Raw genomic sequence first — 25113 nt, forward strand, 5'->3', positions numbered from 1 at the left:
ATTCATTATAAATTCTAAAATGATTGTGTTTAGAAATATATTAAATAATTATTTAATATATATATATATATATAAATTTTAAAAACATATATTACCATTTATATAAGATAAATATTTTTTTTTTGTAAACCAAAAATGAATACTTGCGCGGGTGCGCGAGTCAAGCTCTAGTTTAATTTATTCCCTCTAAAATCAGTCAATTAGTCCAGCCTATACAGACTTGAATAAATGGAAAAAATTACACAAAAAAATTATCAGTTACTAAAAAGAAACTTAAAATATCATTAAGATAAGTTTTGCGGACGAAATAATACTGTCTCCATATACAAATGTATGGTGTTCTACCATTTTATCTTATATACAAAAGATTAATATTTTAGGATACAATTAATGCAGGGTTCTAAAACGCGCTAGGCGTTCATTACGCGTTAGATGACTGTACAGCGCATATCCGTAGGCGGATGCTTAAACGCGGTATATACGAATATATACTTTTACACAAAATATAAGTATAAGATTAATATATATACATTATTTTGAAAAAAACTGAACATAAATATATTTTAAATCCAATTTTATGTATAAGTATATAGTTTAACATATATAAATAGTTTTAAATTATAAAAATTAAAGCCATTTTAAATATATAAAGATGATAAATTTAAAATGATTTTGCAACAATTATACTAATATCTACAATCATATAAATACATAAAATAAGTAAAAGTAATATAAATAATAACATTAATAAAATATAATAATAATATTAATAGTTTATTTTTTAAAATATTAATCTTTAAAATCTGTCTAGGCATCCGTGTAGACCGCATAATGTTCGTCTAAACGCTATTATTCACCCGAATTATATAAATCCATATAAAATATTGTATAACATATAAAAACAGTACGGTTGGCTACCGTATAGTGCCTAAACACCGCCTAGGCGGGCGCATAAACCATATTTTACAACACTGAATTAATGCATTTGTCTTTAAAACTAAAACCAAATTAAAAACTAAATATGAGTGGTGAAAACTTTTTGATAAAACCAAAATTTAATACTGAAAAGTATATTATTGTTTCTCGACATATGTGAAAAAACCTTAAATATCATAGATTTCTCGACATATGTGAAAAATATCATAGATTTGTATGACTTATAAAGTTTTATATATACTATAATTGACTTATTTAATTTATTGCCTCTAAAATCAGTCAATTAGTACAGCCCATACAAACAAACAAATGAATCGACATGTAGGCATTTTTTGAAGATTGAAAGAACATAAAAATACGATTATACATAATCTAATAGAATTAGGAGTTTGCTCAGATATTCACAACAGAATATCACCCTATACATTAAAAGAGAAGTCACTTTAGTGATTTTTGCTGAGGTGGCACTCATATAGAGCTTCTCAGGAAAAACGTTATAATTCTATTGGCTGGTTTTTTTGAATTTTTCTTTTTTATTTATTTTAATCAATCGCTTATGTAGACAAGCCCAAAACTATTGTCGATTTCGTTAAGCCCATATATAGCTAGGGAATAATAATTATCGATTTAGTTTAGCCTTGGGTATCCGTTCGGGTTCAGGTCGGGTATTTCAGATTTTTGGGTATTTCGGTATAGAGGTGTAGAACCCGTTCGGGTATTTCTGTACTTCGGGTCGGGTTCGGGTATTTTTAGTTCGGATTCAGTTATTTCGGATCTGGTTCGGATATTTAGATTTTGAAAAAAAATATTAAAATTTTATATTTAAAAATATAACTTTCAGTTAACTAATTTTTTATTTTTAATAGATTGAATAGTTAATAGATTTGGACATAACATTTTAAAACTAAAAAAACATTAATTTAATTATTTTTTTTTTAATTTCGGATGTAACTTTTTGTTAATTTTTTAAATAAAAAAACTTGACATGCATTTTAAGTGAGTAGCAAATCATTTTTTTCATAATTGTATGTATATCATATGAACTTAAAGTATGTGTAGTATCAATATAAATATTTTATATAAAATGAGAGATGTAAACTAAAAATATAAGGTTAATTATACATATATTCGGTTATCTTCGGATATCCATTCGGGTTCGGGTATTATCCGTTCGGTTCAGGTATCCAATCTCTCCTTATTCAATATCCGTTCGGGTATTTTGCTACTTCGGTTCGGATTTCAGTTCGGGTTTTTCGGATCGGGTTCGGATGCCACTTCGGATATCGGGTAAAGTGCCCACCCCTACTAATTAGGTTGTTTGTTTATAATAACTTACCTTTCTAATATGGATTACTTGCGCAAGTTGAAATCATTAAATATGCAAATAACTTATTGACAAAATTTGTTTTTAATAACTTACCTTTCTAATATAGATTACTTGCGCAAGTTGAAATCATTAAATATGCAAATCACTTATTCACAATATGGATTACTTGCACAAGTTGAATACATTAAATTTTATCGATTTAGTTTACCCTTGGGCAAGATTTAGAATTAAGACAAATATTAAAAACTTTCCTTATTATTCAAACGGTAAACTTGCGCATGTTGATATCATATTTATTATATTGCTTACAAAATATTTTAATGTTTCTAATTAGGTTGTTTGTTTTTAATAACTTACCTTTCTAATATGGATTACTTGCGCAAATTAAAATCATATCATATGCAAATCATTTTTTGACAATACACATTTAATATCTTTCTTTAAACGATTTTATTATTTATTGTGCAAAATATTAAAATCATTAATATGAGAATAAATCGACTGTATATATATAGGAGACACCCAAGGTCTTAAAATACAGACATTCTCTTTTCATTCTTTAAAGTATTATTCACAAATCTCTACTCTCATACTATTAAGGTATTACGACAATGCTGCTTGTGTGCTAAGAAAAATGTGTTTAGACGCAAAGGCTCCTCATCTTTAGAACCCTGAACTCAACTCTTTGTTTGTTGTCTCCAAAAAGCATGTTTGGTCTATCTTTTCCATGTGTTGAATACTGGTAACGACAATATAGTCTTCCTTTTTTTATATGTAGACCAGGTCGTGAGAGTGATAGTGATCCAGAAAACCTTGATTGAACATGCTGAGAAGCTTCGCCAAGTTAAAGCAGTTCTTAAAGAGGTTCTTTAGTACTTTCTCTCTCTTTGTTGAATATTGTCCGGGAAAGTATTACATAGTATCATTTAGTAATACTATCTTATATCATTTTTTTTGTTGAATATACTATCTTATAAGTAAGCTAGCATTATGCATTTTTTATTTAATTCATGAGGTCATTTTCTCACAGCATAGAACCTTTTGGAATGGCACAGAGAGGAAATTTCTCAGGGATATACAGGAAGGTTCAACTGAAGCCGCTGAAGTGGGATGGTGAAGGCGAAGAATAAAGACCTGTAGAGGCCCTTATGATTCTTAAATACGGCGGTATTCTAACTTATGCTGGAAAAAAACAGATGTTTACATACTCTACCATTTAATTTGTCATTGTTATATATATATATATATATGTTTTCCAAATATGGAAGAATTGTTTAATTTATTGACGTTTAACATCACTTGCCATATAGTCTAACGAATATTACAAATACCAATTTATGGAAACTATTCTCAAAATTATTGAAAGACTAATAATGTTTTACTTATTACATTTAATATTTATAACCTATAAAATAAAATGAACGAAATTTTATATAAGATAATTATAATAGTTTTATCCTCTACTTGATGAACTGTGTTCGAATATAATTATATAATAACTATTTTAAATATTACAAAATCCAAAAATATTTATTAATATTATTTTTAAATTATTTATCGTTGTTTAAAGAATAAATTTATCATAATTTTAAAATAATTTATAAAATGCTTACAAAATGTAAGGCAAAGTTGCACTTTCAAGAGTTAAGTCGAAATCTGAATTAAAAAACCTAATAACTGGTAAAGAAGGGAAGCCGAAGACAAAAACATTGAATGTTGTAAACAAACAAATTTTTCAGAATATTCCGTAGTCACGGTACGTAATTTTAATCTATTTTTTTTCAAATACAAAATTTAAAATATATAAACTGTTACAATTTTTTTTTTTTGTATTTGCCATATGGGTTGTGATGAGTTAGGAGACCGATGACGGTATGTCAGTTTAATATTATTTCATGTTCAATAAAATTTATAAATTTATAAATCTATCAAATAATGTTAACCCGTCAAATTGCTTACAAAATTTATTTAATTTTTTGCACGTTTCTAATTGAATTTGCTTTCTTTATCGAGAAATGTATTTCATAATTTATATTATTTATGGATAATATTTTGATTTTTATTATATTTTCTTTTAATATGTCTACATAAATGTTTGTTTATTATTTATGGAAAAATAATATTATTCACCTAAAATAAAGAATTACGAAACATATACAATACAATTCTAATTAATGATAAAAAAAATTAAAATTTTCATTTCTCAAATTTCTTATATTTAAAAATATACCTTTCAGTTAACTAATTTTTTATTTTTAATAGATTGAATGGTTAATAGATTTAGACATAAAAATTTAAAACTAAAAAGGCATTAATTTAGTTATTTTTAAAAAAAAATTTGGATGTAATTTTTTGTTAATTTTTTTAATGAAAAACTTGACATGCATTTTCGGATCGGGTTCGGGTGCCACTTCGGATATCGGGTAAAGTGCCCACCCCTACTAATTAGGTTGTTTGTTTTTAATAACTTACCTTTCTAATATGGATTACTTGTGTAAGTTGAAATCATTAAATATGCAAATAACGTATTGACAAAATTTGTTTTTAATAACTTACATTTCTAATATGGATTACTTGCGCAAGTTGAAATCATTAAATATGCAAATCACTTATTCACAATATGGATTACTTGCGCAAGTTGAAATCATTAAATATTATCGATTTAGTTTACCCTTGGACAAGATTTAGAATTAAGACAAATATTAAAAACTTTCCTTATTATTCAAACGGTAAACTTGCGCATGTTGATATCATATTTATTACATTGCTTACAAAATATTTTAATGTTTCTAATTAGGTTGTTCGTTTTTAATAACTTACCTTTCTAATATGGATTACTTGCGCAAGTTATAATCATATCATATGCAAATCATTTTTTGACAATACACATTTAATATCTTTCTTTAAACGATTTCATTATTTATTGTGCAAAATATTGTGCGTCATTAATATGAGAAATAAATCGACTGTATATATATATGAGACACCCAAGGTATTAAAATACAAACATTCTCTTTTCATTCTTTAAAGTATTATTCACAAATCTCTACTCTCATACTATTAAGGTATTACGAAGATGTTGCTTGTGTGCTAAGAAAAATATGTTTAGACGCAAAGGCTCCTCATCTTTCATCGACTCTGCTACCCACTTTGCCTTGGAAGTATTATATGCTACTTGATGAATCGATTCTGCCACCCACTTTCATCGACTCTGCCACCCACTTTACCTTGGAAGTATTATAGAAAGATTAATAATGTTTTATTTATTACTTTTAATATTTATAAACTATAAAATACAATGAACGAAATTTTATATAAGATAATTATAATACTTTTATACTCTACTTGATGAATTATGTTCGAATATAATTATATAATAACTATTTTAAATATTACAAAATCCAAAAATGTTTATTAATATTATTTTTAAATTATTTGTCGTTGTTTAAAGAATAAATTTATCATAATTTTAAAATAATTTATAAAATGCTAACAAAATGCAAGGCAAAGTTTCACTTTCAATAGTTAAGTCGAGATCTGGATTAAAAATCCTAATAACTGGTAAAAAAGGGAAGCCGCAGACAAAAATATTGAATGTTGTCTACAAACAAGTTTTTCAGAATATTTCGTAGTCACGGTACGTAATTTTAATCTTATTTTTTTTCAAATACAAATTTTAAAATGAATAAACTGTTGCAATTATTTATTTTTTGTATTTTCTAGATGGGTTGTGATGAGTTAGGAGACCGATGACGGTATGTCAATTTAATATTATTTCATGTTCAATAAAATTTAAAAATTTATAAATCTATCAAATAATGTTAACCCGTCAAATTGCTTACAAAATTTATTTAATTTTTTCCAAGTTTCTAATTGAATTTGCTTTCTTTATCGAGAAATGTACTTCATAATTTATATTATTTATGGATAATATTTTGATTTTTGTTATATTTTCTTTTAATATGTCTACATAAATGTTTGTTTATTATTTATGGAAAAATAATATTATTCACCTAAAATTAAGAATTACGAAACATATACAATACAATTCTAATTAATGATAATATAAAATCTGTTATTTCTAAAACTATACACTATTTATTCTATTTTTTGACTGAAAGTATCTTCGTAAACACACAAAATATTTTGTGACGTTGCAATTATACATACACACAATATCTGCCTCTTCATACAGACGTTACTGTGTTCCCTCTCGTGAGATACGGGCCGAGAGAACACAGAGTGCGGACCGATCATATTCTTATGCGCGCACAGGGTGCGGACCGGTCACCTAGTAATCCTTAAACTATGTGAATATAACGTGGGTCTGGGATAACCTTGAAATATACCGGTTCTTGGTACAGTATATGGAAATGATTAAGAAAATTGATTTGACTACATATGTTACCAAAAACGCACTAATTTTTTAATCACACATCCATTTAGAATTACAAGATTAAGCGTATTTGAGATGGAGTAGTAGAAGAAAGGTGATCCATCAGAGATTGATTCGCGATACCATGTAAATGAGGCCAAAGCACGGAAAAAAGTCATGTAGTGATTGCATAGTCAGTAAGCAATGATTTTGAGCCTTCAAAATATTATTGCACCGTCCGTCGAATAGAATGGTCCCGCGGACTGAATGAACAAGAATGGTAACCTATTAGCCGTAGGTGGGCGGAGAGTTATAAACCTGTTAATAGCAATTGAAGACTTAGTTATAAGTTTGAACAATTCACCATTGAATACATTTTGTTTCTGGTAATCAGAAAAAAGAATGTACACCTAAACTGTGTGAATACATTTTCCAAGAAGAGATGATCTCACACAATTTCAAATTAATCAAGTAGCTTACATCAAGGTAGACTCTACAAATAAATAAATCAAAAAGAAATTTGACTCTACATTTTTTTAGTTATCTGCCTATAAAATCAGTCAATTGGCCTAGCTCATACGTTAAATATTATATTATTGAATAAAATAAAGTGTATCTATGTTATTAAAATACAGTATTTACAGATTGGTATAACCTGCCAATGATGGATTTGGCAGAGAACACACAAGAAATAGTTAAAAAATCCTACACATCAACAAAAAACACAGAATGTTTACTCTTTTCATATCAAACAGATTTCAGATCTCTTATATATTAAAGGAAAAACATTGTAATAAATACGTTCACACTTAATTGGACACATGTCACATGTAGAAGCATTATAATAAATGCGTTCACACTAAAATGGACACATGTCACATGTAGAGAGTTTCTCAGCTAAAATCTACATAAATATGTTCACACTATGTACTTTACGTTTTTTTAATATAAAACTAGGTAGACCGCCTGCACGCATGTGCGGGCATTAACATTAATATTAAATTGATATTATATTTACAACTATATAATACTTATGTTACATGTATATAGTTAATATGAAAGATTCGATGTTACATATTGATATTTATACTATGTTCATATGAACAAAGAATACATTAGAACGTTTAGAAAACGATCATATTTAACACTAATCTTAAAACATCAAAAAAATATAATTGAGAAAAAAATAAATATTTCACGCATAACCCTAATAAAAAAAATCAGCCATGAAATATAAAAGGGAGATTTGAATTACCTGAGATTTATTATCATTGGTTTTATTGTAACAGCAGAGATGATTTACGGTTTCCTTCTCTAAACTTTGAGTCAGAAAAGAGGTAATTCTAACAAAAATATTTAAAGATATCAAATGATATAATTGATAGGACAACATCAATGAGTTTCAAAGTTTTTAAAAAGCTTTGAAATTACCTTTGGCTCTCAGACGTACCGAAGAGGATCACGCACAATAAATAAATTGCACTTGATTAGCATACATATCTTATATTATATTCTTGATAAGTGATTTAACTTTATAAAAAAAAGAATTAACTTTTTCGAAATGGATGATCAGTTCCTGGATAAACAGAGTCATCTCTTTTTGTTAGTTGAATCACTACTGATGCAAAAATATAGATAGAGATACAACATGGAGAGGAAGAGACCAAAAATAAACGGAGAAGAAGAATCCCCCATAAAATTACCAGTAATGGTGTTCCCGTCTATGAGTTACTTATTGATTATAATACACCTGCGAAAGATCACAAAACTAGAATTTAAATTATAACGATCAAAAACATATGAAAACTTAAAAGATAGATGCGTAAAACTAATGTGGGTGGTGCGATATTTATATAGCAAATTAGTTTAAGTTTCTAAATGACCTAGTTTTCAAGAGAAGCAATGAGATATAATATCCTCTAATAAATTTTAATTCAGCTATGAGATAAAATATCTTCTAATAAATTTTTAAAAATATTCTGATTATAATATATACATAATTTTGATAACTCAAATCTTGTTATATATATATATATATATATTTAAATATTAAATGCATGATATTAGGAAATAATATATCCCATCAGTTGATTGAAACTGGTTTTTGATAAAACAAGTCCCACTATAAGGATTTAAATAATAGATAATAAGAAAATAATAAGAAATTTTAACGTTAAAACCCTCCAACTAAGTTTGTTTTGGGAAAAAACCCACAAACTAAGTATTTAACGAAAAAACCCCCTAAACTAACTTTATTTAATGAATTAAACTCTTATAGGTCATAATTACTATTAATACCAGTAAATATTTAGTTTAGGGGTTTCTACACTAAGTAAACATAGTTGAGGAATTTTACCATTAAAATGAAAAAAAAATCAAAATATTGTAATAGCATGGTAAATTTTCAAAATACATTTTATAAATTAATAAATAAGCTTCTATAAATGACTTAGAACCTCTTATAATAATTTAAAACGTCTGACTTTTATAAATGTATTTATAATTTTATAAATGTATTTGTAATTTTATAAATGATTTATAAAGAATGCATTGAATTATTAGACATTAATAGTTATTATGATACTTTATAAACAAATATAATTCTTTCTATACGAATATAAAATCATTATATCAATTCAAATAAACACTTTTGTGTATTATTTTATGTAATTTATAAATATGAAAAAATTGATCACATTATTACTCTTTCATAGTTTCAACAATTAGTTACCATAAATAATTATTTCTAATATTATGTAGATTATTTGCAAAGTGGTAATTGAATTATCCTTTCCTTTTAGATATAATTATAATAAATAAAATTAAAAATCATCGGTCAATCAAATTATAACAGTTTGAAGAGTTCATTTATGATCAATACGTAATAAAAAATCACTTATATGACTTCTCAATCAATATATAGTAGGATTTATATTTTTATAAATAATTTATAACATTATATAAATAATTTTAAAATTCTGATAAATTTATTCTGTAAACAACGATAAATAATTTAAAAATCATATTAATAAACATGTTTGGATTTTGTAATATTTAAAATAGTTATTATATAATTATATTCGAATACAATTCATCAAGTAGAATATAAAAATATTATAATTATCTTATATAAAAATTTGTTCATTATATTTTATAGTTTATAAATATTAAAAGTAATGATATATAACATTATTAATCTTTCTATAATTTCGAGATTTAGTTGCTATAAATTATTATTTGTAATATTCTTTAGATTATATGGCAAGTGATGTTAAATGTTTTTAAACTTACCTTAAATTTTTAGATCTAATTTAAATAAATAAAAATTAAAAACAATCGACCAATCAAATTATAACAATTTTTTTGAAACTTCACCTATGAGCGACATGTCATCAGAAATCAATAAAGTGACTTCTCTTTTAATGTATAGGGGGATTAACATGCATGGTTCTTCTTTACGTTATTTGTACTGTTTACGAATACTCGAATAGAGCTGGACAAATTATTCATAAATTTTCATTCAATTTGTTATCAATTTTGATTCGAACCGAAAAATCCGGATATCCATTACTCTATGAAGCAAATCAAATACTAAAATGCAATATCCGTAAAAAAAAAAACAAATCACAAATATCAATATTTTTGGGAAAGAATATCCAATTTGATCCGTTATACGCATATACAGTAGAACATCTATAAATTAATATTCGATAAATTAATAATCTATACAAATTAATAAATTTTGTCGGTCCCAATTTGGGCCGGTGTAAAATATGAAAGAAATCGATAAAATAATAAGATAATAATATTTTAAAACTTCTTTGTAAATATATAGTCCCATTAAAATCATAAATTAATAATATATCTATATGTATTTTTATACAAGTACAAACTAAACATTATATTATTGGTTTTATATCGATGAAAATACATCTATTTTTCTTAACATTTTACTATATTTTGATAATATTTAATAAAATATATCAAAAACCACATAAAACATAAAAAATATATACCAAATAAGATAATTAAACAATATGAAAGTCAAATATTTCATTTTTTATAAACAAAAATAGTCAAAAAATAGATACAATCTAAAAAAAGGAAACTTTGGTAAATTAATATCTCTGTAAATTAATAAAATTCTAAAGTCCCAACATTTTTTATTTATAGAAGTTTTACTGTATTTTTTTTTCTTAATGCTTCTTTCACTATCGACCAAATTGTAGTAAAATTCTTTGTCTTAATAATTTTTTTTTTTAACTATTATCCGTTTAAAAAACTATAATATGAAACCATTGGTTCGACATTACGACTATCTAAGATTCATAACATGAAAACAAACAAATAATAGTAATTTTTGATTATCACAGAAAAAAACAAAAACATCAAATATTTTAACAAAACAAACCAAATAAATACTGACTTAAAATGATAGTTATATTTTAGGAGACTAAAAACCAAAAAACAACCCAAAACTGAACCGATATCCAGATTAAACAGATTAATGTCTCCTTATTAAAAAAATAATGAAATTAATAATCACATTCCGTCCAAGGCCGGGTTATTACCTAGTTGGTGTATTATTTATTTTGTTATATCTTGTTACTTTTTATTTTTTTCAAACTAATTTTTGTTTAACTTGTTTTTTTATTATATATTAGTTTTTGATTAAAAACTTATATTGTAAGTTGAAACAATAATCAAATACTCCCTCTGTATTTTTATTGTAAGTAGTTTTAGATAAATGCACAAATATTAAGAAAGTTATTAATTTTTTCAAAAATAGCATTTGATATATAAATTAGGTGTAGTTAAACCAATCATAAATAAGTATATATTATTTGATTGATAACACTATATCCAATAAAAATAAAAGTTACTTAAAATTATGAAAGCTACTTATATTTTGAAACAAATAAATTTTGCTTAAACTACTTACAATTAAAAAACAGAGGGAGTAATAAAAGAATGGATGAACAAAACGAGGAAGACGAACAACACAGAGCTCGGCCGTCAAACTCTTATCATGAGTCTCCTGTTTAATACCATGTATCAACACATCTTTTGCATTCCCTTCTAATCTTTGGACCAACTAGTTCATAGAAAACGCTCGATTGCTATATGTTTTCAAAAGTGAACAATCTTAAACAAATTATTTTTTTGGAAACTGAGGTTTCGGAACTTACAAGATGATGCTTATCATCATTACGAAGCACTTGGTGTCTCCTGAGCTGATAGTAACTTAACCCTTCTTGTGAGGTCTTTCATGACATCTATGATCATTGATTTCTTCTGGATTCGGTACTTGATACTCAGTTCTGCTGTGTCTGAAACACCTTGTTTCAGTATAGCCTCGTCTTCCATTATCTTTGTCGGAAAGTGGCTCAATGCAATCACACAAAGAGCGATTACAGTTCGGAAAGTAGCAATCTCGTTGGCAACTCCAAGAGGGGCTGTGGAGGATAAAGATTTGAGCACTTCTAAGTCATGCTTCTCTACTTCCACCAAGTCACTGGAAAGTAGTATTCTTATAGCTGCCAATAGTCTTCCCTCTACTGTCTCTTGACCTCCTATGGTTACCTATCAGAATAAGAGAGATGGTTAAGTTTTCTCATTTGATTTTTCATCTAGGGACTGTTTTAGCTATCGAGTCGAAAGAACACGATTTGAATACCTTGAGGTCTGGCATTTTCCCGGCGAGATTCAATTGGGAAAGCAACTGATGTTGCCATGGAGCTGGAGAAGAGAATTTTGGGGAAGCAACACCAGCAGCCATGCTTGCAGCGTCCAAGAGCCCTTCATCGTATTTAAGCTCAATGGTGTCGTACGGGTTTGATTCAATCACAAAGCCATAGTCCAAAAGGAAAAAATCGTTGCTAAGGCAACCATAATTGAGTAGCAACGGGTCGTTTTCTTTAACTTGAGTCTCTGCAACGACCTGATTCACAAAGAAAGAGTGCGATAAATAAATTAAAAAAAAAAGCACTTGAGAAACAGAGATCTAAGACACAGAACCTTAACAAGGGTGTTTGAGTCAGAACCGTCCTGTTCTTGAATAATCTTGACATTAGGTGAGAAGCTGTGGTTGCACATATCTATCAAAGGAAGCATCATGGGAACATGATCAGAAGACCCACCTCGAAGCTTTTTATCACCATGCAAACGAAACGCTCTAGTCGAAACAGCCGACATGGTCCACCCGAGTGCAGATGCATTCACATCTTGGCCGCTAAAAGGATGATCAGTAGCCTTAACATCTTCAAGAGTCCGTCTAATCTCTCGCTCAAAATCAAGAAGAAAACGGCATCTTTTATTAACCTGCTCCCAAAGAAGACAACAAATCTTCCATCACCTAATTGAAATTGTAGAGAATGAGACTCAGGATGTGTTATATAACCTGGTGGAGAAGAGGAGCATACTGCAAGTTCTTGATGTCTTCTCCGGGAAAGAATATGGGAACGGTGTAAGTCTCAGGGAGATTGCTAATGTAAGGCCACCAGAAAGAATCAGCATTGGCTCTTTCTTGCAATAGTCTCAATCCCAGTTTCATTGCCCACAACTCTTCTGCCAAATCACAGTTAAGCTTCAAGATTCAAGATAACTGAATAATTAATTGATTGTTCTCTAATATCAGCAGTAATCAACATTGAACAAAAGCGAGATATTAACGCTTACCGGGAACTCGACGGGCTAAGGCGGCGAGGAGAGGAGACGGTGCCGTTTCATCTGATTCGAAGCGTAAGGGAACGTGAGGAGGGAGGGAGATGAGGTCGGTGCCTTGAGGGATTTGCTCGGTGGAGATGAGACCGATGCCGAATGGAGTATCCTGAGATAGCTTGACGGCGTGGTGAACGAAGCCGCCTTCTCTTTTGATCCAACGGACGAGGTCCGGCGGATGAGGAGCTAAACGGGAGGGTTGAGACGCGGCGGAGCATGTGAAGGGACGAATGTGAGCTGCCAGAGAAGTTATTGCTAGTTTCGACGTGGCCATGACTCACTTGCAACTAGGCTCTGACTCTGTCCAGAGATGAAGATAGATCCGGAACAGAGCGAACGGACCGGGTTTAGTTTCTATTCGGGTCGGGTGATATACTACGGGTGCCTCAAAGATCTCTAATGGGCTTCACTAAAGTTGATAACTGATTTTTTCTTGGGCTTAAAACTATTTTTACATCACAAACTTATGAAAAACTACAATATAAACTCTATAAATTAATACAAATTAATAAATACTATAATTACTAAATTTTTTTGATTTCGAGTTGGACAAATCGATAAAATAATAAAATAATAAATTTTTAAAAAAATCTTATATAAATATATGCTCCCATAAAAATCATAAATTAATAATCTAACAATATATACATTTTATATAAGTACAAACTAAACATTATATTTTTCGTTTTATATTCACAATGAAATTATCTCTATTATTTTCTGGATAATTCAATATATTTTGATAATATTTAGTTAAATTTTATCTAAAACACATTTAAATTTTATGAAACATAAAAAAAATATATACAGCAAATAATATAATAAAATAATAGAAGTCAAAAATTTAAAATTTACTTAGTGTAAATACAGTAAAATTAACTATTTTCTTATTTTATAAATAAAAATCTAAAATATCTAAAAAAACTTTAAAAATTAATAACTCTATAAATTAATAAAATATCATAGTCCCAACATTATTAATTTATAGAGCTTTTACTATATATTGAAATAATTTGCTACAATGAAATTTAGTGGTTTTGGTCAACGAATCGGGAGAGAGGAGATAGCAGTCCAATATAGGAGAGATAGAGAAGAATGAGAAGCATCCTTTTAATCGTGCAAACTCTTGAATTCGGTTGAGAAATTATACCATGCTTTATTCTTTCGAGTGGTATATAACATCTTGATTCTTGATCATATCTCGACAATCTGTCTCGATGCTTGAGAGTTGGAAAACCAGAGATGGCAATCGACGTGACTGATTACGGGCATTTAGCATACAATGTGAGTCATCCAACCCCCAATCCCCATACACAGCCATTTGATACCATTGAAGAGAATGTCTTGATGTCAAGAACAATCAACAATCAATGAAATATACATGTCCCTCAAACATACGGTTTGAGGATAGGAAGGGTTCTGAAGCAACCTCAAGTTTTCAGTACTTAAGTTTGCCTCATACCATGCTCAATACTAACTTGTTGCATGTGGTGCAGTGTGGATTAATTCGTAGTCAATACCTTTAAAAAGTTTGTCATTGTGAGCTTTCCAAAATAAACCAAACAATCCACAAATAAAAGTTTTTGGACTCAAAACTTCTGATTAACATTCTATTTTATATAGCTTTATAAATTAAAGTTATACACTTAATTTGTGTTACACAATTCTTTTAATTTGTGTTACACAATTCTTTCTAAATAGTTAAAGATGAAAATATTTGTATTCACACAACTTTTCACTGTTCAATTATTCAATTCTAGGCAGAACTGAAACATAAATTTTTAAAAAATCACGTTAGCTTGAAGGGCAATGCAGTCCTTCCAAAGTACAAGAAAAAAAAAAGATTGAAACAATGATGGAATAATAACAATGGACGAACAAAACGAATACAAAGACGAACAAAAACATCACTCGGCCATTAAACTCTCTACCTCTGACCACCACCACCACCACCCATGACATTATCACGTCTCGATCCCATCGTCATCATAATCTTAAACTCCTCGAAATCAATCGTCCCATCTCCATCCTTATCCACACCACCAATCATCTTCCTACACTCCCCGATCGAACACTCATCCCCCAAACTCCTCAAAACCTCATGCAACTCCTCCGCCGATATCGATCCGTTCCCGTCGATATCGTAAACAGAGAACGCGTCCTTCAGATTCTCAAGCACGTCGTTCTGATCCATCCCTTTCGTGTTCAGCTCAACGAACTCCTCGAAGTTTATGTAACCGTCTCCTTTCCGATCTATCTCCGTGATCGCCTTCTCCAGGACCTCCTCTGGAACCTCGTTACCTAGGCTCGCCATGATCGCGCCGAGCTCCTTGGATGAGATCTTGCCGTCTCCGTTCACGTCGAATTTTTTGAAAACCGCTTCGAGTTCTCGGATCTCGGTTTTACCTGAGCGTGCTTTTTGGAGGTACGGAGAGTCTGCTCCGGTTCGGGATACCGAGCCGCCATCGCCCGAGCCAGTGGATTGATTTTTCTTGTTGAACATGGTTGCGAATCTCGTTGGTGTGAGAAAGAGAGATGTATTTGTATTTGTGGTGATTCTTGTGGAAGCGAATGAATCTCTGGATAGCTTAAGCTAATTTGGGATTCTCTCAACTAAATCAGGAATAAATCTCAGATTGTGTGTAAATTGATTTTAGTTGTTATTATTAGAATGGTTATATATAAAGCGAATGTATTTGAATAAAACTGATATTCAGGGAATGGTAGGCATGTTGATATAAGTACTGCTCTTCCAATTCTCTAAACCAGCTTCTAGATAACTAACAAGTGGACGATGATGGTTAATAGATTCGTTAAACTATTCATCATCATTTCAATGTCAAAATGGTCTTAAATATACGCTGAATCTGCCAAATGACCAAATTAAAAAAATAAATTAAGTGTAAATCATTGATTTTGACATAATTAAGTATAACAATTATGTCAAGTTTTATTCAGTACTAATTTTTTTGTTCAAGTTACCAGTAATAGATAGAGAAAATTGATGACATCGATAATTTGACATTCCACAATTAAGTATCACACGTAATATAACCAACATCACACTTTATTTTAACACATAAATATGCATCTGATTTTTATATACTATATCACTGAAATATAATATGATTCAAAATCCACTCAAATCTAGTAAATACTAAACTTTATTCCAAACCTCAACTCCTAATACTAAATCCTAAACTTTAAACATCACTCTTCCATCTAAATACTAAACCCTAATTACTGAACCCTAAACTCAAATATAAACCTTAAACCCAATTATCAAAATCTGAAAAATAAGATCGGGTGATTGTGGTCGAGTGGTAAGGAGGCGGGGCTGAGACACCAACATGTTTCAGGTTCGATCCACCTGCTGCGCGAAACTAAGTCACAATTATCCTGGTCACCCAACACGGATATGGGTCCATGCTTTAGGGCCCATTTGAATACCCGGAGAGAGGGTCTATCCGTGGGCTGCACCTCCCCTTGGGGATTAGTCTGGGCCTCTCCATGTGCATGGGATACCCCCAGGTTAATCAAAAAAAAAAAAAATCTGAAAAATAATATATAATATTATGTAATATTAAACTAAATCCAAACCTAATTTTTGAATAGTATAGGACTCCAATCCAACACATAACTGCTCAATGCTAAACTCAGACCTAACTTTTGAATACAAAAACAAAAATGCTATCACTAAACCCAAACCTAAAGTCTCACCTTCCAAATACTAAACCCTAAATCCTAATCACTAAACCCTAAATCCAAGTATAGACTCTAAATCCAAATAGAATGGAACAAAATATATAGTATAGTACAAATTAGTGAGCAAAATAGAACACTCTTTATTAATTGTCAAATGGAACATACATAATATGGTCACTAAACCCAAACCTCAACCCCTACCTTCCAAATACTAAACCCTAAATCTTAATCTCTAAACCCTAAACTCAAGTATAAATCTTAATCTCTAAACCCTAAATTGATGTATTCTAAAGAATGTTTTTTTATGTACAGTGTTTTGCGATTTCGGTTCATGCATGGTTGTGATTGCTATTGCAATACTACATATGTGTGATTCATGTATAAAGAACTTATAATCAATGTCTCATATCAAACAACAATTTTTATTAGTCTGATCTTTATATAGATCTAACTTTTTTGCCTCTCCTCAAAGAAAATCAAACATAATATCATCAATTCAGAGAAGATTTTTTTTTTAGGAGAGAGGGGGGGGGGGGCTGAAATTTTACATGTTTTAAAATATGTCTGCTTTCTCTATCCTTTTTCTATCTAACTTTTTATGTTTTTTTATCTTACTGGGAACATGCTTCTGCTCCCCCCCCCCAACAGGCCCGTAGCGATATTCAGTTGCAACGGTTCTTACACAAAGGCAGCAAAGGTATAAACCTTTATGGAAACATAAGACGGCGTGATATAAGTTACTACCCAGAGCCAAACAAAAGGAACTAAAATCGATTCTACAAACTTATAAAACCAAAAGAAGCTAATAGGCTAATAGAAAACTGGAGAAAAAACATAAAATTCATGAAAGATGAAGCTGATCGAAGCCGGAAGTATGATTGAGTGGAAAATCGAAACGCACCTAACTTATTAGAATTGAGTCGAAATTCTCACAACCGTTCCCAAAGGAACCACGAGGAACCAACACACTTACCACTTCTTAAACAAAAGAAGCCATCCGAGAACAAGCCTTCAACCCGAGCAGCCAAAGATGAGACACATACACGTTTGACAATCAACAACTCCAAGACCATCGCAATTGAGCATAAGCTCCAAAGCCCCTTACAAAGAATTTTGGAAAACTTGTCGGTTGCAAACTAAGTCACCGCACAACTTCCCCGCTTCAACGCTTCATCAAATGATTTCCTAAATTTAACATGAGGTTAAACGACGAGAACAACCAGTACTACCTGTAGCAGAGACCGGATGCCACAAGGAAGAATAAGAAAGCCAAGACCACAATAGACTCCAGCCGAAGGCCTAGTCAAGATCTCCTTCCAATCAAGTTGCAAACCAAACAAACTCCAGTCTCCTAGAAACCTCAAAACTTCCTTTACATTACGAAATAGAGATTGAGATACAAGCTCGATAAACCACAAATGGACGCTTGAAGGCTGCTTGACCAGGATCGATGGAAGAATTAGAAACCCACATCAGAGTCGGCTATAACCTGCAACCGCCCACCTGAAAAAAAATCGACACTAGAAAAGCAATCCAAGCTATCCATAGAGCGATTACAATACTCGACGCTCTGAGGAATACTCTCCAATGCCACATCAGTCATCTTTATCAATGGGTATGGGACCATCATCATACAAAGGCAGAGAGCGAAAGGGCACTAGTAGTATGATGCAACATGGAGGTTATCTTGACGGGCCAAACATCAGATATCTTGGTAAAGAAGCTTCCAGCAAGATGTCTTGTCATGATCCTGACCTGTATCCTTAAAAAAGAGAGAGAGAACCAACTTATTATCTCTCTCCCAATGCTTGAGTTTGCATCATGAAACAATCCCTTATATGACACATCATCGATAGTATCTTCTTCAGAGTTTACTAGCAATTTCCTTGACCTTTGGTATATAATGTATGATCATGAGTGGGATGATGACAAGAGGTAGAGAATTGAACGGAAGCGGAGAGATCGGAAATAGACTCTTGATGATTCAGAGTATACAGTGACAGTCCTGAGATCCTTGGATGTGTATTATGAATTTTTCTTTTTATTGTGCTTTAAGAATTATTTTGGAAAATCAGAATATTGATTGAGAGAGTTATAAACACATCTGATATGCTCAAATTTTGAAAAGACCATAGATTTATTTGATTAAAAATCCTGTCTGCTATAACTCATTTTTGTCTATTGTAGTTTTTTTATTGTTTTAGACGACAGTGTGAGCTAAACCGTCCAATTTTTTTTTTACTCAAAATCAACTTTCATGATCCAATTTATAAACTCAGTATTACAACCACATAAGTTTTTGATCTTTTGATCTGACGTACAAATGATGCAATCTACTAACACTTGAATCACTAAGTTAGCTTCTACGCTAACTAATTAAATTATCTCTGTAACTTTCACAACAACCGAACCGAGTTCATATACCACTCGAGATAAACCGGCTCTTTAACTCTAATAGAGCCCAAGGCGAACATAATAAGTTGTAAGAAAGACATGACACAAAACCGGTAAAACAATCTAATCCAATTATTGAACCCCTAATTAATGATTTGCATTCAATACATGTCCCAACAGATTCGACACCACCGGTGCATCCCATCTTACCTTCTGGCTATCACTATCCCTCTTCTAAGCCTGAAACAGAACAAGGACATCCGGATTGAAAGCGGACCTTGATGACAACAAAACGGGAATGCATCAATTTTTGGTCCCAAGTGTAAATGCTGGACAGCATCAATTCTTTTGTCCTAAGAATAACATGTCTCAAATTTTTTTTAGTACTATACTAGATAACTTGAACACTCAGTCCCTGATAGAAAGGATTCAATGTCAACAATGCCATACCATCAGCTTCGGTGAAAACAAAGATTAATATCTTGAGTTAAGAACATCAGTCACAATTTTGACTCGCTCAGGTATTGGCCTGCCTCGGGTCTGGTTCACAATGTTCAACAACTTTGGAAAATATGGTTTTGCCTGGTTTTGACCCAGTATGAGTACAATATACAGTGAATTAAAAATGTTTGAACCACCGTTTTCAGTTATTTTAGTGTACAAAGTACTAATAAATCCTTTTGAGATTGTCATATTACCAAGTTCAATATGATAAAGGGTCAGATTATTGAATGAATCTCATATCGTGTATCCACACACGTTTTCTAGGCACAACAAGACATTTAATCGATTGCCCAAAGCCTACAAGATCTTTCAAATTTCTTAACCGCACCAGCAATTTCTCATTACAAAATATACAAAGATCAATACAGTCTAAAGGACAAGACTTGTTTGATGCTGCAAATTTTTTAATTTTAAAACTAGTAACAATCACGATAACAAAAATTAAAACTTGGATCTGTTAGAAACTCTTCAGTTCAGGTCTCCATTATTTTTCAGCACATTGAAATCTCAGGAGAACGAAAGTTAATAGTTTTAACATCATAAGAGTATTTCATTCAAATAATTTTTAAAATCTTAGTTTTGAGAAAGCAATTTAGAAAAATATAAGAACAGTTTTGAAAAAGAGATGCCTCCACTCAGTTCAGGTCTCCATAAATTCTCCGCATGATAAAATCTCGGAAGAACGAAAGTTATGTTTTCATCATCATCGGAGGCAAACTACTTCTACACATTTATCAAAACGAATATATAAATCTTTATAGAAAGACATAGGATCTAAAAATTCTATCAAGAAAACTCGAAGAGAAGCAACGAAGGTGATGCACGGTGTTAGGGTACGATCTCATCACTACTGTATTTATATGCCACTAGAATGAGGGGGCAGGACTTGTGAGTAAACCCTAGCTCAATCTTTGGGTCATCTTGGTCTATAATGAATGGGCTTTTTGTTATTAGGCCCATGATTTTCTTGGTTGTGCTATTATTTTTTTTTCTCAAAACTTGTGGACTGTTGGTACGTTAAAGAGAGCAAAAAGTATATGAATAAACGCTTTGAACAAAAAAAAAGGTATATGAATAAAAGCATTTTATAAGAAAAACATATATATCAGCAAACCCAAACATACAAACGAATAATCACACAAGTACTGAAAGTAGAGTACAAACAAATAAGGAATCAGAGTTGCACAAACTCAAAGCCAATACAAAGGCTCTCTAAACCTATACACACCCAAACACAAACTACTAACTTCCCGAAAAGGAGACGAACATGTTATCCAAAATGTCAACATTTCTCTCCTCCCTCAGGCTTTTCTTCTCACTTCTCTAACCAACTTCAAACCCCATCTAACTCTTCTCTTTTATAGGTGTGACGATAGGATCATAAGCATGCTAAGTTATATTGGCAATACAATCAAGTAAATAACAAGAGCCTATAAAGATTCTTTAACTTGCTATCTCACTGGCTACTCTTGGTTAAGCCGCTTCGTCCAGCAGCTCTGCACATACCCCAAACACCATATTCAGTTTGAATAATCAAAGTGTATCAAACAATAAACCATCAAAGTTAAAACTAGACCTTGACGCAAGAATCTGGGCAGTGTTGGAAGAGCTCTTGCTATTTGAGAACCTTTTGGCTCTATTGTCCTGATCTTTCTCCACACGCATAGCAGCAACTTCTTTCTCCATTGCAGATACTTCTCTTCTCATCTTCTTCGCTTCAACCTCCATCGCCTTTGTTAATGTTTCCACCTTCTTCGCCAGCATCTACAAACAAGCCTCAAAATTATCATATACTCACAACTCCCTTTACAACACTTAACATTAGAAACAAACACATGTAAAAAAAAAAAACTATACCTCGATAGCATCATCCTTGTCTTTGAGGCTTTGGTCTTTTTCATGAGATGCTTTCCTCAAAGACACTACTTCTTTCTGCAGCAAATCATACAGAACACCTGGGACGCTATCCTCAGTTGCTGCAGGGTTTTCACTTTGTGGCTTCTCCTCAGAAGTTTCTTTCCACCCATTAGCTGCTAACTCTGGCTCCTTAGCGGCATCATCAGAAGCAGGCTTGTTGAAAGAATAGTTCCCAGGTCCGTTTAAGAGTGCCTTCCCCCTGTCCAAAGATCTTGTTCCTCCGTCAAATGACTTGGATGTTCCTTTAGCATTCTTCAGCACAGAAGTTGAGTTTATAGACAAGGAGTGTCTCATCTGAGAAACTGGAGCTTTCTTTGAAAAGGAACCGTTTGATGGAAACTTTTGTAAGTTGTCAGATCCACCAAGTGATTGCCTGCGAGAGGTGGGTCCGTTACTCATGCTTCTTGCCTCCGGTGTGTTCCTGCTTGAGGTTCCTCTAAGTGTCTCCTCAAGTACTTTAAGCCGTAGTTGAAACTTTTCCTGGTAATTGCACAAACTTTTACTTGCTGTTTTATGTAACAAAAGATTAAATGAGAGAAGCGGACTAATGCATAAAGATACATTACTTTTAACTGTGCTTCGGATTTAGCAGCTCGGTCTGTTATGGCAAGCTTATCGCGAAGCTGTTGCATTTCTCCCTGCAAGGAATTAGAGAATTAAGAGGTCAGAATGTTGACATGATACTTTGCATCCTAAGAATCTAGGAGAGGGTATTAAACCTGTAGGAACCTTCTTTCTTCAAGCCATTGCTTCACAGGCATCACTTTATCATTACCATCTTTCCACTCGTTTGCTACCACCGTGGCAACTCTGTTTGCCGTAACCTTCGCACGTGCGAGCTCTCGGTCTAGAGTTTTCCTCTCTTCCTGAAAGACACATCAAGAATGCAATTTCTTCATCAATAGACAATTCTTGTAGCAAGAAACCATAGAGACTTTATTGGCTTTATATTTGTGTGTGTATAGTTTACATTCATCTCTTGGAATTTCCGCTGGTAATCCCTGACGGCATTTGCAGCAGCGCCACCTGCAAGAACAGCCTCTTCCAGCTCTCGTACTGTCTGAGTGAGCTTCTCAACTTCAGCGACTTTCTGCCTGTGCATCTTGTCTAGAATTTTGTTTTCTTCCTAAAACATAAATATACAATTAGTCAGATTGTTTTCTAGAGTGCTTAGAGTAAGAACAAACAAAAAGATGATAACTACAGAACCTGACAGATCTCTATTTGTTTCATCAACTCCTGATTCTTATTTTGAAGATCATCAACCATGGCTGCTTTAGCCAGGGCACCTTCAATGGTTCTCTCAGCATCAAGCAAGGCAGCTTCTTTTGATTTAGTCAGACGATCCAAAGCCCTGTTGTCTTCTTGAAGCTTCCCAATCTATTCAGAAACACAAAGCAGTTGAATAGTGACTTCAATATAAAGCTAGAGAGAGAGAGAGGGGAAGGAGTTAAACTTTTAAAAAGGAAATGTAAAAATACCTCTGAGCGTGCAAGCTTAAGCTCAGCTTCTAATGGAGCAAGGATGGCTTCTATTGGAGGCATGTCATCATCTTTTTGTGCAGCATGGACCCTTCTTAAGGTGGCTTCAGCAGCAAACTGAGCAGCCATCGAGGCTTTCTTCTCCTCATTGATTTTCTTGATTTCTAGATTCTGCAACACGGTTATTATATGTATTAATAAATTGAAAAGTGTAACATAATCAAAGCTAAGGAAGGATTATAAAGCCAATACTTTAGTTTGGAGAATGGATTCGGTCAACTTGAGCTTCTCGTCCAGCTTAGCAAGCTCCTCCGTAAGCTAACACATAAGAGGAAAAGTCAATATAAATAACAGGTCCAGTCTTCAAAACTCTTGACAGTTTATAGAAGTCAAGAACAAAACACATGATGTAATAATTGTTCGACGAACTAAATGGCAGTAAGATCATGAATGCACTTGGGATAAATGCAACTGAACCATTTCATGTTAAAAACTTAAAGACTTTGTGGTGAATGAAAGATCTAAACTCTGATGTGGAATGTAGCAACCATTATTAATTAACTAAATCCAAAAAAAAAACAATCTACCAAAAACAAATCAAGAAAATGATTGAACTTTCTTTAAAGAATTTCTAAATCTCAAAAAAGAAACAGACAAGAAAAACAACAAAACAAATCAGACAAGAACTTCCTTAAAAGAATTGCTAAATCTCAAACGAACACAACACAAAAAAAAAACCAGAATCAGACAAGAAGAAGAAGAAGAATAAACCTCTTCAACAGCTTTCTCTCTCTGTCTCTCAGACAACCTAAGCGCTTTGATCTCAGCGTGAGCTTCCCCTAACTCTCGATCTTTGTCTGCACATCCGAACACACAAGAAAACTAAATCAACCAAAAAAATAAAAATAAAAAGAATCAGAATCAATAGATCGAAGCAAAGCATTGTTCATTTCAAACCTCTAACTTCGTTCTCAAGTCGATTAAGCTCCACTTTAACTGGATCCGAGCCATGAAGCTGAGTTATGAACTCATTGTCGGCCGCTGCGTCGAAGCTCGGCCTAATTGGCCTCCTCTTCGACGAGCTTTTTCCTCCGCCTCCGCTCTCCTTGTAAGACGCCGACACAGTCAGTGACGGATACGACGCCGTGGCTGGTTCAGTTGCATTCGCCGATACATCTCCGTCGCCGGAAACATCCGACATCTCCGATCTGATCCAAAATGCTAAGACACCTATACAGTCCAAAAACAAAAAAAAGTATCAGCAGCACTGTCGTCAGTGAGTTGAATAATAATGCAGATTTCGAGAGAGATGGAGAGAGTTCTGCTCCCACACGAGGAGAGAATGATGCTAACCTAGAGGCTAGAGAGAGAGAGAGAGTTGAGAGAACTGTTTCGTCTTCTTTCTTTCTTTTTTTTTTCTTTTTTCTAGTGAGAGAGATGAGAATGTGAGATTAGAGATTTAAATGCTGTTACAGTTGTTTCTCTCTCTCTTCTCTCCAATAGATTTGACAAGACAGCGAGAGGATGAGGGAAAGATTAGCATTAATTAATCTCATCATCTTTTTCATAAACATTGAGTTCGAACATGCTTACTTTTCAGATTAATAAACTATGTTTATAAAATTCTATATTAGTATTTAGTACTATGTTTTCTACTGTTTTTTCTATAGTGGTTTACAGTGATTTATGTTTCCGGATCTCTTAAAATATTAATTTTTTTGTTTTAACTTTAAACATAAAAAAAGGAAACAAAG

The 25113-nt window shown here is 31.9% G+C and overlaps 3 protein-coding genes and 2 non-coding genes across 7 annotated transcripts in view; all 5 read right to left on the reverse strand.

Moving 5' to 3' along the window:
* LOC103839084 (actin-histidine N-methyltransferase) overlaps positions 1-13817 on the reverse strand; it is a 28405-nt gene extending 14588 nt beyond the window's left edge. The window contains exons 1-5 of one of the 3 annotated variants that reach the window (XM_009115577.3): positions 13317-13710; positions 13039-13205; positions 12657-12959; positions 12316-12579; positions 11650-12221 (exon numbers count right to left, since the gene is read on the reverse strand). In XM_009115577.3, coding sequence (XP_009113825.2) covers positions 11847-12221; positions 12316-12579; positions 12657-12959; positions 13039-13205; positions 13317-13632 — 1425 coding nt within the window. In that variant the 5' untranslated portion in view covers positions 13633-13710 and the 3' untranslated portion in view covers positions 11650-11846. Of the gene's footprint in view, positions 1-11649; positions 12222-12315; positions 12580-12656; positions 12960-13038; positions 13206-13316 lie in introns of those variants that run through there. The other 2 variants (XM_033279124.1, XM_009115579.3) reach the window with 2 other exon arrangements.
* A 1242-nt stretch (positions 13818-15059) lies between these two features.
* On the reverse strand, positions 15060-17557 carry LOC103839085 (probable calcium-binding protein CML25). The gene has a single exon (XM_009115580.2). It carries the CDS (start codon positions 15859-15861, stop codon positions 15286-15288), a length of 576 nt encoding a protein of 191 aa, XP_009113828.1. The 5' UTR covers positions 15862-17557; the 3' UTR covers positions 15060-15285.
* A 2866-nt stretch (positions 17558-20423) lies between these two features.
* LOC117128728 lies at positions 20424-20509 on the reverse strand. Its single transcript, XR_004452121.1, has one exon. It is a non-coding gene; the product is annotated as a small nucleolar RNA Z159/U59 (small nucleolar RNA).
* Positions 20510-20588: 79 nt separating this feature from the next.
* On the reverse strand, positions 20589-20675 carry LOC117128729. Its single transcript, XR_004452122.1, has one exon. It is a non-coding gene; the product is annotated as a small nucleolar RNA Z159/U59 (small nucleolar RNA).
* A 351-nt stretch (positions 20676-21026) lies between these two features.
* On the reverse strand, positions 21027-24879 carry LOC103839087 (microtubule-associated protein 70-2). The gene is made up of 12 exons (XM_009115581.3): positions 24713-24879; positions 24317-24589; positions 24131-24216; positions 23612-23677; positions 23360-23530; positions 23088-23258; positions 22849-23004; positions 22598-22744; positions 22445-22516; positions 21819-22358; positions 21538-21725; positions 21027-21457 (listed from the first exon to the last, which is right to left on the reverse strand). The coding sequence occupies exons 2-12, from the start codon at positions 24558-24560 to the stop codon at positions 21418-21420; spliced, it is 1881 nt and encodes a 626-aa protein (XP_009113829.2). The 5' UTR covers positions 24561-24589; positions 24713-24879; the 3' UTR covers positions 21027-21417.
* Positions 24880-25113: the final 234 nt, after the last annotated feature.

Source organism: Brassica rapa, chromosome A09, assembly GCF_000309985.2.
Source record: "Brassica rapa cultivar Chiifu-401-42 chromosome A09, CAAS_Brap_v3.01, whole genome shotgun sequence".
NCBI lineage: Eukaryota > Viridiplantae > Streptophyta > Magnoliopsida > Brassicales > Brassicaceae > Brassica > Brassica rapa.